This window comes from Propithecus coquereli, unplaced genomic scaffold, assembly GCF_000956105.1.
Source record: "Propithecus coquereli isolate 6110/MARCELLA unplaced genomic scaffold, Pcoq_1.0 Scaffold146, whole genome shotgun sequence".
Classification (NCBI taxonomy): Eukaryota; Metazoa; Chordata; class Mammalia; order Primates; family Indriidae; genus Propithecus; species Propithecus coquereli.
Window position 1 is genome coordinate 2318861 of NW_012138969.1, and position 19270 is coordinate 2338130.

The window sequence follows — 19270 nt, forward strand, 5'->3', positions numbered from 1 at the left end:
CCCTACTTAATTTTCAGAGTGACACCCAAGAGGGCTTCTTCCTGCTGCTGCGACCTTGCCTCCCTACCTCACAAGGAGTGAGGGTTACCCCACCCAAGCACACAATAAAGTCTTACCTGAGACCACAGCTGTCACCTGGCGTTACCTCACCAAGGCCAATGCAGACTACCTAGCCTGGGCCTTAGGAAAGGCCACATCCATTCTCCTTTTGCCACCCGTGGGCAGGGCAACCTGAATGTGCAGGGACTCCTACCACACAGCCTGGGAAGGTCTGGAGAGCGCCGGGGAGTTCCCGGGTACCGCTGATATAGGGCTACAGGCCACACTTTGAGAGACACCAAAGTGTCCACCCTCGTCCTGTCCTGCTGTGTATGCTTTCTTTTCTTGTTCAGAACTGATGTCCTGTTTGTACTCCTATTTGTTGCTCCTCTGTGGAGAAGGTGGGCTTTAAAATGGTGGTTTGTAGGGTGATAGAGGTTGTAGGGTGGTTATATTAGGGAGAAAAAAGGAAAACCGCTAAAACTACTCTGGCCCCCAGTGAAAGTTTCCCCAAAGGATATTCTTCCCAAAGAGAAGATAATATGTAGAAAAGCCCCATTTTCTTTTTATTTAAATATCCTAAATATATCACGAAGGAACATACACTGCACTTTAATGGTAAAAAGATACAAGTTTATAACATCTTATAAAAACTACCATTTAAAAGTGATCTTGTCCATTTGATATTCCCCTCCCCCATAGCAAAATAAGTATATTAAAAAAAAAAAAAAAGAGGGTGGAGAGGAAGGGTAGGAAGGGGATAGTTGAAGATAAAAGCCCCATGGCCCAGCAGAGGCAGAGAGCATCTGGGGAGAGGGTTAGAGTTGTGGTGGGACTCCACTCGTTAACCCTCCAAGTCAAGCCATGGGGCACATCAGTAGCTAAGTGATGACGAGGCTGCTGGGGGTGGACGGAAAAGACTTGGGGTGCTGGGAAGGGCGGGGCTGGCAGGGCCTGATGCAGCAGCCCACCTAGGAACAGGCACTCTGCTTTCCTGGATCCCCCAATTCCACGTCCTGGTTTCTGAGAGCCTGCCCTATCTCCATTTCCCCTCACTCTACACACACCTGAGGCATCTTTCCAGTGCTAGGCCCCACCCCAGCAAGGAAGGGTGGGACATTGGGCCCAGAAGCCTTTGCAGCGGTCTTAGTCTGTGATTTCCCTGGGGTGTAAGTGGGGCTCCTGGGCCCTCTGAGTGCTAAATCACTCCCTGCACCCCTATATTACTCTTTTAACAAAGAAAACTAGTAAAGCTATTTGTATTTTGGAGGAAATAATTAAGAACTTAATTGCATGTGGCCCTAAATAAAGAGAAATAAATAGGTGTCCTCTCTGTCTACTGAAAGATGGAAATAAAAAGGATTATAGGGAAAAGTGATAACCACATAAGATATCTTAACCCTGTCCCCTGAATTCAGCAATGGAGAACACATAGAGCTGATATGGAAGTGTCTTCTCTAAGGAACTGTGACACTTTTGTAGTGTCCCTGCTAAAACATAAACCAACCAACCAAGAAACAAACCAGAAACTCATGTTGTACAGAATGTAGCTTAGAGGGGCTTTTGTTTGTTTTTTAAAAATAGTTTAAAAAGCCAGCTGGGCCAGGAGTAGTGGTTCATACCTGTAATCCCAGCACTTTGGGAGGCTAAAGCAGGAGGATCACTTGAGGCCAGGCGTTTGAGACCAGCCTGGGCAACATAAGGAGACCCTGTCTCTATAAAAAATAAGAAAAATGAGCTAGGCGTGGTGGCACATGCCTGTAGTTCCAGCTACTCAGAAGACTAAGGCAGGAGAATCACTTGAGCCCAGGAGTTCGAGGCTGCAGTGAGCTATGATCCTGCCACTGAACTCCAGCATGGGCAACAAAGCAAGACTCTGTCTCAAAAAAAATAAAACAAAATAAAAGCCATCTGGAAGAACAGACTTTCTCATATGGCAACCAAGGAGATTAAGGTCACTAATTTTTTTATTTGTGTTTTAGCCTAAAACTTGCTGTGGAAGAAATCCTAGGCTGGCTAGGTGGCTCTCCTTAATGTTCTATTTATCAACCACCAATGAAAGATATGATTATCTTTCACTGCAATCAGACAAGGTTGCAATAGGGCAAGATTACATTTTAACACTGATCATCCCTTTGTTTTTGATACCACAGCTGGGAGGGTGATGAGGGAAGGAAGAGGTGAGGTGGAGGATGAGGATGCTCTATGCTTCTGATTTTCCCATCGTACTTCACCAGGACCTATCCTTTTATAAGATATATGTGCAAAGGAAAATCAATCAACTAATTTCTCGTACACGCAGAGATTATTAAAAGTAATGGAGAGGGAAAAGAACCCAAGAAAAGAGTGCTGATCAAGAAAATTGCACTGGACTTTGAAAAGCCTATCTTTCAGTTTTCTACTGATAGGTAATGGTGTCATAAACAAAGCACGAGCTTTGGAGTACAAGTAGCTGTGGCTTCTACAGCTTTGTAACATGAGGCATTATGAATAGCCACTTTATTTTTTTCTTTTTACCCATCACAGAATTACCAAATAAATCATTTGACATCTCCTATGTAGATGATCCCCTGAATAAGAATATGAGCTCATCAGTAGGCTTGTGTATCGTGGTACCCATTTTTCAGCACAAATTTATGAAACTCTAGTTTACCAATCTTGGTCTCTTGCACATTTGAATAGTGTCAGTCCTTTAGGGCTTAATCAAGTCTGAGTGGATTCGTGAAACTAAGTACCTAGACCTTCCACCCTGAGGACAAACCCACCAATCCCACCAGGGCAGCCCTGGTCAGGGAGGCAGCTGGCCTCCCTCCTGACTCAAACTGACTATACCACATACGATAGAGACTAGACAGAATTCATACATTTTCCCCTGATACAGCCTGACTTCCTAATTCAAACCTGAGTAGACCGTTGCATGTAGCTGGTCCAGTTGGTACCTATGACACAAATCCCAGCCTCTAAATCATACTAATACAGAACCAGAATTCCCACCCCCAGCCCTACCCCAACCCTGCCTCCTTTGCAAAAATTTCTCTGGTCTACAAGTAAAGTTCTGGAAATGGAAGACATGGCAGCAGTGAAATAATAAGGGGATATTAAGTTGTTAATTGTTCCAAAGACTGCACTAAGAAATTGAAGAAAAATAGCCTAGAATGTGGCCAGTTAATAATCTCGATCAGGTACTTAGGAAGGAATATTTAGAGATTTTTAACATCACTAAGATAGCTTTTATTTAATATGCTAAAGCAGAAAGAGATTACTAAATAGTTTCCTGTTGGACATCAAGAACTAATGTCCTATCTGCACACATGATCCCTGGAATCCCAGAGTAGCTTAGGGCTTTGGAATGCGGCTGAAAACTAACCAGAAGTAATGGCAAATGACTATAACTTCATCACTCCACAACCTTACCCCTCAAAACCCAGATAATAAGCACATCTTTCAGATCATCCCCAAAGCCAATAATCTCGGCTCTGGCATACCCAGAATGAGTCTGATTTCTGCAGCAGCCCTGCCTCAAGACTCAGCGATGATTATGTGTAAGACGCACCCTCCCCGGAACACACAGAGGATTTCAAATATGCTTCTCCAGTTATGTAACATGAATTTTGAAGGTGAGGACCCATAGCGCTAATCTAGCAACGAATCACCCCGGCCAGAGAAGGAGAGCAGGCTCTTGGGAACTTACTTTGGGACGGCAGCCCAGGTCTTTTTTAACCGATAGATGGAATTAGACTGCAGTGCCGAAACGATGGCCCTCAAGGAGGAAAAATTCTTCAGGAGTCTACATTCCTGTATGGGGAGTGATTAAAACATAAAAGGCATTTAAATATCAATACTACAGTGACTTGGTGGTTTCCTGTTTTAGAGGTATCACAGCTGCTATGAATTCTTACCACTAAATAGACAGCTGTATAAATACTGAACATCAAAAAGTGGCTCCTTCCTCCCACCCCAGTCACCGAAACACTTTATAGATTTTGGCACCGTATGCTTGTTTTTCTCCCTTTAATATATTTTTTTGCGTTGTTGTTACAGTTTTATGGTTTCCAGCTTTCCTAGTAAAAACACTAATGGAGGTGAGTCCACAGAGCTATGCTAGAGAAAGCAACTTTCTTCCACTGAGAGCACACAGATGCCCTAAAAATACACATGAAAGATCACTTTAGATCTCCCTTAGACCCACAAACCGACCTGCGCAGCAGCTACTTTGAGGTCAGATGGTATCAAACATCTCATGACCAACCTTTGTCCAGAAAGGTGTATATAATTTGGCAATAAAAATTCACCACAAGTTGAACTTTGGCTTTTATGCTCTTAGCCAAGGGGGAATATTTTTATACACATTCATTTGGTTTCAAATTGGCTTGTCCTGCAACCATAAACATTCAGAAACACCTTGGTACTTTGGTGCTTCCAAAATAACTTGGCCTTTTAAAATAAAATTAATTTTGGCAGTGTTTAAAAAAATAGAAAGAGAACAGGAAACATTCTGAACACCATTTTCTGGGTAAAGAGAGAGGCTCCTTCCTTAAACTTAAGCGACCATACAGAGCCAGTAGCACGAGCAGTCGGTGATCCTGTAGTCCAAGGCCTGCTGAATGAACAGCAGGGACAGCAAAACAGCCAGGGAGAGGGTCCCAGTCTTGGCTGGCATGGGGAAGGTGGCAACAAAGTGAGTGTGGACTATGCCTTGTATCAAAGGAGATGCTTCATATATAGGCACGTGGGAGCGCAACAGGTCTACTGTTTACAACTGAGTGCACCACAGGAGCACGTGTCTGGCTTTGTGCAGAACATCTGGGGTAAGAAGTCCCAGCGTGGTTGGGCATAAGTGCAAACCGCTTCAAGGACCATTTCACGAAGTAATGTTAATCCTGAATATGAAGGGAAAACAGCATTCTCTAATTTAGCATGCCAAAAGCTGGCTACGGAAAACTATGCCAAACAAACCCTCAAACATTTTCTTTACAGTAAATGCCAAAGTACTTTATAAAAGTCATGTCCACTCTTTTTAAATGCCTCAATGTCCTCTCCTTATTAAGAAAGAAAGAGGAGAAAAGAATAAAAGAGAAAAGAAAAAAGAAAAGAAAAGAAAGAAAAGAAAAAAGAAAAGAAAAGAAAAAAGGAAAAGAAAAGAAAAGAAAGGCAGGCTCTGAATTGTAGTCTAGAAACAAAGCCTATGAGAGCATGGTTCAACAAAGGTTCAGAATTGAAAAATTATGTTCTAAAAATGAGGAAACATCGCAATAAAAAAAGGATCTCAGGCACAGATATATCATGCAAATTGTAATAAACATATGGAACACATTACTCAGAAAGAGTTTAAACGAAAGGTTTAAAGGAGTACTGAAGGCATCTGGCCCCTTTTCTAGAATGGAGGCATCTTCCAGGAGATGTGATGCAAAAGGAAAAATGGGACATTAAGGGAAAGCCAAGAAAACATATTCATATTAGGTCAGAAAAATTTTCTGCATGTAAAATTGTTATCATTTTTCAAACATTCTTTCAATGGAAATTGTGATAAATGCAGGAAAAATAAAGTATATCTTGGCAGTAAACCACCTGTGAGTTTCGTTATTTTATTAAGTTACCCCTATACAATTTCAAAAGACAGAACATAATATTAAGAAACTGTATCTCCAAGATTAAGGACTTTTGGCTTTTTATCACATGCTATGGAATTTGGAATGTACTCCAAATTATTCGGCTTGTATTTCTTATTATCACATAAATGCACAATTTATATTTAATTTGGACCAAAAGATATTGTTTGAGCCACACTGTGTCTTATACACAGATGTTATATTCTTGCTATAGACTTTCTAAGTAGTTGAATGGACTGGGAATAGAATACTTTTGAGACATGCTATGGCATTTATGGCAAAAAATAATTTCTTATCATTCTAAGAAGACAGAGAAATTCCATGCTATATCATATATACTTTATCAGAACCTCTTTATAGCTCTTAACTGTTGAGAAATAAGCTCAATTTATAATAGGACAAATATAAGCTCCTTAAGCAATTTACACTCTTTCTTTCTTGCTCATTTTTTTCATACACTAAAAAGTTTTTAATAATAGGCTACCTAAAAACTCAAAACAAGGCAAATTCTCTGGCACAATTACGTTTTTGCTCTTTAATCAAAGGCAACTAAGAAGAATGTGAAAGGCTTAGGCATTAAGCCCTATAGATAGGGGCTTAATAAAAAATATATCTAATGGGATATAAAACAAAATGTGTTCTGGCTGAGGGTTGAGCCGTATAGGCCAGAACACAAGCCAATAAGATATTTACATAATAATTATTTTTCAAAATCATCATCTTGTCGATGTAATTTCTTCTGCTTAGGAAAGAAAAATACCTTCTCTAATCTTCTAATACCAAAAATCCTATTATTCAAAGCTAAACTCAAATGCCACCTCATCCATGAAGCCTTCCTTGATCACCCCAATCAGAAGTAATTTCTCTCCTCCACTTTTACAGCACTTATCTCATATGGCCCTACTGCTCATGCTAAGATAATTCCAGTTATGTCTTAGCTTCCTTCTTGTGCTCTATCCTGGTATAACCCTAAAGTATATAATACCGTAGATAACTCACATTAGGAGCTCACAAAATACTTAGTGACCAACTGACTGAACACTGGTTCACATTTTCTCATTCCTGACATCAGCGGAGGTCATGTGGCCTGTAAGCAGCTGACCCAAGAGACTAGACTCCAACACTCAGGAGAATGTAATTCAGGACTAGGAATAAACTCCTTCCCTCCAACTTCAGGTCTGAGGCCTTTCTGAAGATTTCTCTGAGTGTCTCAGTCCTTTAGAAAAGAGATTAAGGATTCTGAAAAGATACCAGCTTTCGAATCTGCAGAAGATGTAATGCTTCCAGGTCCTGGAAGGGGGCATGGGCAATCGTTCTGGGCTGAAGAGCGGTCTGGCTGACACGCAGACCATTCATTTGTATTTACTGAACATGGTACAGGGATCCTCACTCAGTCGGTGGTGAATACAAAGCAAAGAGCACACGGAACGTCTCACCCCGGAGAAGCAGCAGTGTGGTGTCCCATAAGTGAAAAGAAGTGAGCAGGAGATCGATTTTTTTAAGAGGAAAATAAATAAGGTCCCAAGTTTAAAAAGGCAACTTTTTTCCTTACTTTGGAACAACAAAAACCCAGTGGGCCCTCACAGTTGGTCTTTTGACTGCCTATTCAACCGAATGGCTACACCATTTAAAAAGCGATGGAGTAATCTCTAGCATCTACTGAACACAAAGAACATTCTGTAAAAGACAATTACATGAGCAATGTTAATCCACTTCTCGATGATTTTGGCTCTCTGCTGAGTTTTGAGTTCTTTGCCCCCCAGGACGGTGCTGACCACACATTTGGTGAGGGTATTAAACTGAGAGATGGTGGCACGGATCGTAGGAGCCAAATGTTTGTTTTCCTTCTTATCCCTTCGAGACCAAATGCAGCCCAGGCAGTGGTGAGGCACTACTTTCTTGAATAATTGCTAGAACAAAAGAGGAATCAACTTTAAGGATAATGCAGACATTTCATATGGCAAAGCATGTCATTTGGGTCATCTGTAAACCGGTATTTTGTGAATGAACAAATAATCCTTTCTACTTGATCTGCCTCATGGTGTCCATTTCAACAGGCAAAAGTAAATAATTAATACACTAGTGGATCATAAAAGCCTATGTGATCTTTTTAAATCTGCTGAACTGAGCAAATAGAACATAATGACTAAAAGAAAATTTAAATGACTAAAAACATTATGACTTTTCTGTCTTGCAAGGAAAGCTGAGTAAAATCTATACTACCATTAAAAAAGAAAAAAGCGGTTAAGGTTATTTTTAGCACAGAATCATACCCCTGGAGCATCCCGGGCACTCACAATCATGAACCGTCTATAACGCAACAGATGCTCACTGACTGCCTGAAAAGTGACCCACAGAAGGGCAGTGCATGCCACATTCATCAATGCCGCTGTTCCACATTCTTTAAAATGAAGAAGGTAAGAAGCATACAAAAGGAAAAACTATTCAATGTCACACAGTAAAAGGAAGAAAGAGGGATTGAAAGCCTAGTTTCCAGGTCTTTTCCTAAAAGTAGTAACCAGAGAAGTTTTCCATCTTTCTCTTATGCTACAAGTTGTGGAACAACAACAACAAAAAAAAACTGTTGAACAAATCAGATTTTCATTTGTACAACAATTCAGTGAAGATGTGTAGCAGTTTGTATAAAAACAAAAACGCCAGGATTTGCTTTATATAGACTATCTGCTTTACTTCTGATGTTTTATTTGTATATTCATTAGACGGAAACCACCACTTTCTCTGCTGCTTTCTCAAAAGTGGTAGAGCACAAGAACTAACGCCATTGTGATAATTCCTAAGAGTCTTCTTTTCTTTAACTGGTATTTACCAGCTAACACTGAGCTATGGAATGTGACTGGCATGATCAAATATGCACAGCTAACAAAAATATGCAAACTTCTAAAGTACAGGAAGCACACGTGGAAATGAGCTGCCAGATACAGTCACATGTGGATTCCGTGAATTTATTTTATCCTAATTTATACTCTGACCCCTTTACAATCCTCCAAATAAACAGCTCAGATCTTGAAATATTTATGAGTGTAAAGGGAGAAAAATACCCATGGAACAGGGTAGATTTTGTTTCACTTAGGATTAGAATTCTTATTTCTCTCTGTGTCTTGAGCTTCAAGTACAAAGCACCTTCACCTGGAATTGCAAGAAGAGCTTAGGCCTGAATTATTCAGATGATTGATTCATCTTAACTCTGCATTTACAGGCACAGCCTCTCTCAAGTATTCAGAAAGACTTAAATCACATAACCCCACTGCCCTCTCTGGGCTACCAGTAGTCACTCCCCCATGTTTTAAGTGGAAGCACATCTGAGACACAAAGAGAAGACATACTGCGTCCATGTAGGTCAGCTGCTCTGCCACGAGATCTTCCGAGAAGCACGTGAATTCTGCTGACCCTCCGCCCTCCAGTTCCTCTTCCTCTTCCAGGCTGAAGGAGATGGTGTTGAGAAGCCCATCTGTTCACATATGGAAAGAATGAGTAATTTGGTGCCAGTGTATATGATCTTGCTTAGAGAGTCAAATTGGACTTCTTCCATTCAGGAAGAAGAGGGCTAATCCTCCAAAGAACTCATAGGAAGAGAACAAGCACAGTGAGTCTGAGTGAAATGGAGGTCTTCCCAATCTCTGCTTATTCTTAGATCCTTTATTAAGGCTGGAGGCCTTGTGTTGTCACTTTGGCAAACTGCTGGCTCCTAGGCCAAGGACAGAGCCAGGTTAGGCAAAGTCTAGAAAAGAAAAGCCAGGCTTACGTTTGGGGGTGACTCTCGTCTTGGGCTCCCTCAAACTGATCTGCTCCAGGACTCATCCAACTCATTCCTAAACCACACTGTGCAATTCTTAACTGCTGGCCACTTATAATCAGAGGCCTGGCAGGACTGGGCACGAAGGCGGGTCAGGCTTTGGGCAGGTAGAATGAATGGGCCATTTCGGAGTTAGAAATGCCATGAAGTCTCAGAATTCTCAAAATGTTCGGGGTGGCTTTCAACTTCCACCTAAAGTTGAGAATGCATGAAGCAGTAGAACGGCCTTAAACTAAATTCAACTGAATCTTATTATAGACAAGATCATCACAGCAAATTACACAGGGCACAGCCTGAAGAAGTGAGGGAAAATCACTACCCAGGACTCCGAATAAAAGGCCGAAGGGCCCACACCACGAGTGGGACGGCCAGTCTCCATTTGGAAAGACTGTAGTTTGATGAAGCTTTTCTGACTGGACTCCTCAGCCTCCCTGCCCTGGAACCTTTCCACACTTCCCAAACTCATCCTCCATCACACTCTCAGCTCTGTTCCTGTCAAACCTGTTCTCTGGGAAAAAATATAGTTACGATCAGTTACATCTTAGCAGCAATGTACATTGGTGTGCTACTACTCCCCCAGAATGTTTACATTTTAAGCCTTTTCTCTCTTTCTTTGTGGAATAAGAGACTTTTAGGCATCTTGCACCAAGTTGGGGTGCCTTTTTAAAAATTTTATAGGGGAAAGAGGTTGCTGAGAGTGGACCCTATACCACTTCCCATATGAGGCAGCAGGTGGACAACTGTCCACTCTGGTGGCAGGTATGTGACTTAAGGAGGGTCCCTTATCCAGACTTGAGGGTCTAGATGTGAACAGGGTTGGGATATAACTGGAAAATGTAGGAGGGGATCACTACCTGCCCCCAGAGTCTGAGACAAAACACGTACGAGCTAAAGGAAACCTAAACCCTGTGACATAGGGACTTTAAGCAATCCAATTTCACCACTTTTGAAATTTGGGATCTCAAACAAAGGTTCAGAATGGGCCTCTCATCCTTCTTGACAGCAACTATATAAATATATCCCGATCACCGTGCAATGCAGAGGATGACCCACTTCAACTAAGGAGGGTACGTACTACGGCTTCACCTTCTCATTCATTCATTCAGCCAGCGCTCACAGCAGCCCAATATACGTCTAACGAAGACTGCACGGTCCTTTCTCTCTGAGGCATAGGCCATGCCTTCACTGTTTTCTGCTTTTGATTCTCTCCCAGAGATAAGTAAAAACTGGAAGCACAGTTTTACTTTTGAAAAACAAATAGGAGAGCTTGTTGCCTTTGCCGGTGTGAGACTGGGTGAAATAAGCACAGGAGAACCGAGGCACTCTCCCTCTCCCCGCCTCAGCCTGCCAAATGAGCTCTGCCTTCCAGTCCCTGGGCTGGGAACAATGAGCGACTGGTCCCACCGGTTCTCCAATTAGGCGCAGGGCCAGGGGCAGCCCCAGTGGGGAGAGCTGGGCTCCAACACAGCGTTTCCCACTCCAGCACAAAGCCAGGCGCGGAGGCCCTGAAGGGAGCCGAGGTCCGCAGCCGGGGGAGTGCCCCCACCGTGTGCAAGCATTCCCGGCAGATGAAGTCATCTGAGATATAGAGTATTTGGCAGTCGGCTTCCAGTGATGCAATTGCATTTCCCTCTCTCTGGTCCCCCATACATAAAAAATTCAGCAGGTATTGTTTGGAATGTAAGCCTATTTTCTTTGGAGCTGATGCAGCTTCCCTTGTCGGTGCTGAGGAAATCAGCACTGAGGAAATCAGGCATCCCTTCGCGGAAATGCCTGTCAGGAGCTCCAAGTGGGTCAGCCGCCATGGCGGCCATCACCCAGCACCCCAGTGAGGGGACAACGTCACACTGGAAGCCTGTCCTGACCTCTTTCTGACTTCTAGATGGTTCCAAGCACCCCACGACCTACAGTGGTGGCCCTCCCTTTGTCCTTGAAAATAGGCGGTCAATTCCTCAAATAGGAAAAAACAGCCACAGAAACTTCCCTGGATGAGGCCATTAGAGATGGTAAATGATGGTAATCTGTGCTGACACGGGACACAGTACGGTGATGCTTTCTGTGCCGAAGGAGAAGCACCTTTTCCAAGTTTTGGGGAGGGTAGGATCGGAATTAAATTTAATTCCTTGCCTGCTGGATGGGGTGGTTGTGATGGGTTTACATTTGTTGGAAGGAGCAATTACGCAGATAATAGAACGCAAGTTCAGGTTCAGCATGGTACATGTTGACAAGGGAAGATAAAAAATCATCAAGGAGACCCTCTTCTTCTTGGTAATAGAAGAAACCCCAGGAAATTACTTAACTTCTCTGAGCCAGAGTTTCCACAGTTTCCTCGTGTATAAAATGAGGGAGCCAGATCAGGTGGTCATGAAAATCTCCTTCTTTGCTCTAAAACTCTAGGCTCTATAATTAGCACTTCAATAACCTTGAGAATATTATACCCGCACCAATCCTCCAGCAGCTTGTCCTTTTGAGAGTACCAGCCAGTCTAGGGAGAGCATCTCTCCAACACGGAGGTTGGAGAATCAGAATCTAGCTTTTTCTCTGTGAGCAAACAAGTACTCACTGTCATTTTCCACTTCTTGCTTCTGAAATTGCTCAAGAAGATTTTGTGCTCTTCTCTCAGGGTCGGAGCCTGGCATCATCCGTTTTAGATAATCCAGCAGTTTCTGCAAGCAAGGGAAGTGAGGGGGCTCCCGGAAATCTTCTGCACATTGGTCAAGCCAGGCTCTCAGTATCGAAGCAATTGCACTGAGAAAGAGAGATGGAAAGTCACCGCACTCAACTGGTCATGGGGACTCAGAGCAAGTCCTGGACACCAGGACCCATCCCGGCATGCCCCAGGAAAACCTGGGTAGGTGGTCAACAGGTAATTCATCCACACGTTCCTAGAAGCTCCCATGAATTTAAAGCACTTGAGAACAAGCTGACTACACTTTGTTATTTTAAGTGGTGGCTGGGCAGTGGGGAGGAGTAGGAATCAACAATAAGGTTTCATTTAAAAAAAAAAAAAAAGAAAGAAATCTGAACTTTGGAAAAACCATAACGGGCAGAAAAAGACATGCAGAAGAAGATTTAGTCGGTCCTGAAGCAACTTCAAAGCACTCTGTACACAATAGGATTATGCTCAAACCAGAGACCCAAAAATCTACCACACTAATGGCAACTGTTGTATTTTACTTTAGGAAATAACTGACTGCCAGTAGGCCAGAAATCCATCTGATGAAAGGAAGTGCCTAGGTTTGAAAAAGATACATGCATAAATTTAATTTTACAAAGATCACCAGGATTTCAAGCACCAAGCACGTGAGCACCAAGAATGTCCTCACAATATCATCTTTTTGTTTCTCAAATTACAATGTGCAGGATATGTTTCAAGAGGGAGAAAGAGTAGGTAGAGAAGCTAGGTCTCCGAAAGATAAAGGAGAAAAACTTGACAAGCAGAAGGACAGTGAAGGTGATTTCTTCTGATGGCTCTGTGGGTCACACGCAGAGTGCACCTTGGCTGAAGCAAGGACCCAGGGCACAAAAAGACAGGGTCATTGTGTGTGCACAGCTCCCTCCAAGCATGTTACTTATAACACAAGCATGTCATCTTCAGATGAATGGCAGACCGTCACTCAAGGGAAGAGACAGAGAGCTGATTGGGAAAAAGGATAAAATGTTTTAAGTGCTACTATTCTCTGTTTCACAGTTTGCCAACACTTCTGAGCCAGGCACACACTGGGCTGTGTCTCCTTGAGAAGAACAGAGTACTCTGCCTCATTAGCAACCAGCCACCCCACAACCCAGGCATATTTGATGATGATGGCTGGAGAAGACGACAGGAACTGTAAATGAATCCACCCATGTTTTATTGACAGAGATACAATACCCCAGCTACAGACCTAACTGACCAAAATTTTTCAGCCAAAAACATTTTTTAGCAAATTTTAAAATTATCATTATCATCTAATTATACTTCAAGCAAATTGTTTATTTAATTAGCAAACTATAACTAGACTGAAAGTTATTATTACCCACATATGTGAAATTGCAAGCTGGGCTTTCACAGGTGTGTCTAACTCTCACGTCTCGATTTCATGCCAAAGAGCTGGACGACCGTCAGGGCGTAAGTATGACTAAAGCCAATTTAACGCTTCGCTTTTGGAATTGAAGTATGAACAGAAGGAAATAAATGCATAACCTGTTTTCACTAATGTGGACATTAAGCCATTTGGAACTATAATATTTAATTATCTACATCTAAAGTAGATGACATAAAACCATCAAATAGAAGTCAAAGAAATAATTAATACTCTCCAAATCTTTAGTCCACATTAAATAAAATTCTAAACAAAAATTTCATTTCCTTCCAGAAACCTAGAAGAAATTAATCTGGGCTCTGGGATTAATTGAAAACATGAGTAAAATAGAATCAATGGACTTTTACCTTCTAAGGGCCCACACATGGCATCCACTATTTCTCCTTTCCTCATTAAAACCAAGTATCACGAATTAAAGAGGAAAATCATGAAGTGGCACTTGAATTCTTCATTTTCATAAAGAATATGATTTTTTTCTATGAATAATTTCCCTTCTTTCCTGGGCATGGAGCCCAAAACCGCGGTGGGCACACAAGTAGGGTAATAGACTAGAGCTTAGGAAAACCTAACATCGCACACGTGAGGTCGCCTATGACAGAACGACAGTTTTACACTTCTCGAAAGAGAGATGAATTAAGCTAGTTAATACTACAACTCAATTAATATGTCAGTGAGAAGATACTCTTCTCATGACACTAACGGAAAAACAGATAATAATTCCTAGCACACAATAAAAATCACAAAGGGCATCAGCCTAATGAGAAACAAGCAACCTAATGACCTTTCAGTGATTCAGAGAGAAATTCAAAATTACAGGTAAAAGTCAGTATTATTAATGTCTTTTATTCCTTAACCGCCCATGATTGCTAATTTTAAAATGGCAAAACTCATTATTTATTGCAACAAAAGTAAATTTTACAAAAGCATAAAGACTAAAAAAGCAAAATACCTACTTCCCCTTCATTCTAAACTCATTCCCGTGACCTTCTGTCACCAGTTCAGAGTATATCCTTCTAAACTTTTCTGTGATATGTATACACATTTAAATATGTATAATACATATCTATAAATCAACGTGGGGTTTTTGCACGGAACAGTATGTTACAGACACCTCTCCATTCACTACCTCTAGATTTACCTCCTTGTTTCTCATGATTCCATAGTGTTCCACTGCACAGATGCACCACAATTAATTTAAGTATTCTTCTAATATCTAGGAAGATACATTTAAGTTGTTTTTCAGGTTCGCACAATTACAAACAACCGTAAAATGTGCACCTTGCTTCCATCTCTGCACACTTGTGTGGGTATTTCTGTGGGGCACATTACGCAGAACTTACTTCCATGGAAAGCTGGGGAGTTCTAAAGAGGGACCTTAGTCCAGATCAACTTGCCCTTGGGGGCACATTTTGTCCTCCTCAGTCCGATGTTTATAGCTAGCTCTGGAAATCTACGCATTTTACCCTTTGGGACGGTGAGCTTCCCGCAGCTTAGCCTAAGAAGGCTTTGAAAGATCACCACAAACCTGGACAATGAATTAGCCGGAATAAGCGTTTTCACACAAAAAAGAAATAAATGAAGGGGAGGAGGGAGAAGAAACAGAAGAAGGGAAAGACACACACAAACGGCACAATACACCACAAGGCGGACCCCTGCCCTCCTAATCAGCAGACTGCTCTTCAGCACGCAGAGAAGCGAGGCTTGCTGGGAAGGCCTGGACATGGGCCCACAGCTCACAGTGGCTCTATGTGTGCCAGGCCCGGGAAGAAACTTTCTGTTCTTGATAGACTAAGAAGCAGATACAAATGCGAAACTTTTAAGATTTCAAAAAGGAAAGCAACATCACAAAAGCAGGACGGAAAAAACAGGATTACTGGCCAGTGGCTTTTCTGTCTTGCCCTGCCTGGCTCCCCACTCCTAAAATCTAACTTATATACTAACCAGAACTGAGTGGGAGGACGTAGAGAACCTTAATAGTGAGAGGAAATCCTGGCCTGAAGTCACAAACTTACAGGAAAGGTCTATCTGTTACACTAGAGAAGCCACTGGCTCTGTACATAGGACAAGGAGGCGGCTTGGAGACCTGGAGAAGAAACACCTAATCCCTCATCCTAGCTGTGCCACCTGGAACTAAGGGAGCTTGGATAGGTCAGTTACTCCAATGACCCCTATCTGGAGAAGAGACATAATAACCCCTAACTGGAGAAGAGACATGATAATACCTGTCTTCATCCACCTGACACTGATCAGTTGTGATTTCAAATGACATAATATTAATAAGGACGTTCTGAGATACCTAGAGAGAAACATAGTTGTTAACAGTCTTACAACTACTTGCCAAAAGTCACAAAAGGGAGGGATTGAAAAAGGTAAAATGGCTCAGAGAAAACCCATCAGCATTTATGAAAATCAACTCAAAGAATAAAAAGAATAACTCTTGTCCATTTAGAGCTCTTTTCCCTCCCCAGAAATCTATTTGAGACAATAATTTATTGTACTTAATCACCAGCAGAAGATAAGACATGGAACCATTTTTCAAAAGCAGCAAAATGCTTTTCTATTTTGGAACATTTTCCAAGAACTGTATCTTCTCACTGTAGATAGTGAAAGGTAAAAAGATCTGTGCAGAGGGTGGGCCTTCAAGCGATGTGGCTTGTGACTTTTGCCAAGCACTGAGGGTGGGATCTAATGCATGCTGTCCTTCAGGGAATGAAGACTAAGTCAACCTTGACGCTGACCCTGAGCTGGACTTTCTACCTTGTTTTCCTAATCACAGGATGGTTTTCCTCTGTTTCAGGGAAGGTTGCCAGATAGAGTCTGCCTCTGAGACCTCCGGCTAGATGATTTTCCTAAGGAGGAAGAACAAAGGAAAATACAGAGCTTTTTCCCTTTTTTTTTTTCCTGGAAAGGATGGAAACATCATTATCTGGACTTGTCAAGGTCATCCTGCATTGCTTCCTCGTACTTTCCACTGTCACAGTGTGGTACTAGTGCTAAGCAGGGATGAGAACACGGGGAAAGTGAAAGAGGGATGGAGAGAGGGCCAGGGAAACGAATGCAAGCCAAGCCAGAATCACAGCTGAGCACCAGAAGGCAAGGCTAGGGCAGGCCATGAGGCTGCGAAAGAAGAGAAAAAGCTCCAAGGCAAGGAGGAGGAAGAAAAAGATTGTAACAGGAAGACATGTAGAAATACAGAGTAAATACGAGCGGGAGAAGGCGAAGAGTAGGGTGAGATGAGCTTGAAACTAACTACCCAAAGTCAAGGTTACTTACACACCTATCTTTCACTCCCAAACTGAGTCTGCAGGAGAAATATTTTCATTTTTATCAGAGGAAAAGAAGTAGAGGCCACATAGCATAGAGGTTAAGGCCTGGCTTAAATCCCAGCTCTTTTACTTATTCACTGTGTCCCATGTTCCTTAACCTCTCTACGGCCCAGGTTCCTCATCTGTAAAATGGGAATAATAATATAGAGTCATTATGAGAATATAATAAGTATAGACAGTACTTAACACAGGGACTATTCCTACTAAGTGGTCAATAAATTCTAGCTATTATTAGAAAACAACATTCCACTCACCAAATTATCTTTCAGGGACCTCAATAATTCATTCTCCAATTCCCCACAGTCCAAGAAGGGAGTTTTCATGTTATAAATAGGCCTCTATTGAAAAAAATGCTGAGGCCTTCTATAGTTGTCACCATTACAATGGTGTTTCCGTTGGTAGTGACAGATGCTACAAGGCACCAAGAACAGGAAGCAGGTTCGCATTTGATGGGCCTGAATAATTTGGTCTTCTTTCCTCTCATCCTTCAGCAGATCTCCTTCCCCAGGAAGCAAGTCTAACTTCCACATTTCTAACAGCTGTTCGGGGACCTTGCTCAGTGTGCTCATTCCATTATAAAGCAATAGCCGGGCAAAACAGCATAGATTAAAGGAAACCACGCCAAATAAAAGATCTCAAAATAATAACAATCTAAAACATTAGTCACAACAGTGACACTATCACCTAGCTCCTCTTGTACTCCTGTGGTCTTATTACCATGATATAGATATAGGTAAATGTCGGGGGATCATGAGCACCAGAGATCTCAATGCTCTGCTTTAAATGACAGGGCTGAGAGCAAAGACATTGGGTGGGAAGCCCAGGGCTTGGAGTGAGCTGGACCTGAGTTCAAATACCAGACCTGTCACTTAACCAGCTGCTTGATCTTAGTCAAAGTACACAACTTCTCTGAAGCTTTCAATGTACACACCTATAAAGTGAGGACAATAGCTCAGCATATTTGGGATGGTGAAAGAAGATACAAATATAAAGTGCCTAGCAGAAGGCCTTGCACGAAGTAAGCACACCACAAATTGCAGGCCGCGGCGGTGGTGGTGAAGTGTCATCATCTCCACCGTCTACAATGCTGTGGGGTGAATCAAGCAACCTAGAGTCTGCTTATGATGTCTGTTTCTCTTTCTCTAACATGTAGAAAAGCCTAGGACATATTCGTATGACTGAATTTTCTTCTTTTTGAATCATTGATTACTGATGTTACTTTACTCTTCCTCAATTATTAGAACATCAATTTCTGCTTGGGAGCTTTCTACCCACATCGCTTAAATGCAAAGTTTTGGTTTAGAATTTTAATGACTTTTAAAACTACAGCTTTTATTTTTCTTTGTCCTGTGTGGGTATTTTATTTTATTATTATTTTTCATGTCAATAGATTTAGGGGGTACATTATAGTTTTGTTACATGGATGTATTGTACAGTGGTGAGGTCTGTACTTTTCGTGTACCCATCACCTGAATAGTGTAAACCATACTCCTGTATGGATATTTTAAAGACAATACTAAACTCTTTTATGTGGCATATTACTTCTCTATTTCGTTTTACTTTTAATAAATATTGCTTTCACATTATAACTTTTGAGTCTTCTAAATTTGGAGTTTTAAATCTTGGTTTTGCTCTGTTCTTTACCTCTCCTTTTTTCTATTTTTGTTACAATCACTCAGATTAATTTCAATTGCATTCTCTTTTTTTTTTTTTGAGACAGGGTCTCACTCTGTTGCCCAGCTACAGCACAGTGCCATGATCAAAGCTCACGGCAACCTCCAACTTCTGGGCTCAGGGATCCTGCTGCCTCAGCCTCCCAAGTAGCTAGGACTACAGGTGTGCACCACGATACCCGGTTAATTTTTCTATTTTTTGTACAGATGGGGTCTCGCTCTTGCTCAGGCTTGCATTCTCAGAGTATTTCAATTTGCTGGAATGAATATTGATTGCAAACTCTCTGGAGAGATTTTTTTAATGCTTTCCACTGAAAAGTGTCTCATGCATTAACGAATCACAGCCAACTTTCTTTAACTCTCCTCCTATTCTTTAAAGTGTGGCCAATGTATTAGACTATGACTATTCACATGGCCCTTTATTACTGACTGAAATCTGGTGTCACTGTTTACAGCTTCTGGGAAAAGATTACAAGAATGAAATTCATATCATCTGAATGTGTGAAAATGAAAACAGAATGATTTCAACTACGGCAGAGAGTTTGAGAAAGCAAAACTTGGCATTCCAGAAGGAAAGTGAGGAGATTCAATTAAAGAAAAGGAAACAGAAGCTATTTCAACATTATAATAAGTCATTAAAGGAAAGAAATAAGCATCGTTTCCTGGGGAGTTTTAAACCTCTTTAAATAGTTATGTGTATGTGTGTATATATATATATATATATATA

The 19270-nt window shown here is 41.6% G+C and overlaps 1 protein-coding gene across 1 annotated transcript in view; it reads right to left on the reverse strand.

Moving 5' to 3' along the window:
* RGL1 (ral guanine nucleotide dissociation stimulator-like 1) overlaps positions 1–19270 on the reverse strand; it is a 138779-nt gene that overhangs the window by 35258 nt on the left and 84251 nt on the right. Inside the window, exons 5-8 of the mRNA XM_012639986.1 lie at positions 12026–12210; positions 8993–9117; positions 7343–7558; positions 3731–3834 (exon numbers count right to left, since the gene is read on the reverse strand). Coding sequence (XP_012495440.1) covers positions 3731–3834; positions 7343–7558; positions 8993–9117; positions 12026–12210 — 630 coding nt within the window. The remainder of the gene's footprint in view (positions 1–3730; positions 3835–7342; positions 7559–8992; positions 9118–12025; positions 12211–19270) is intronic.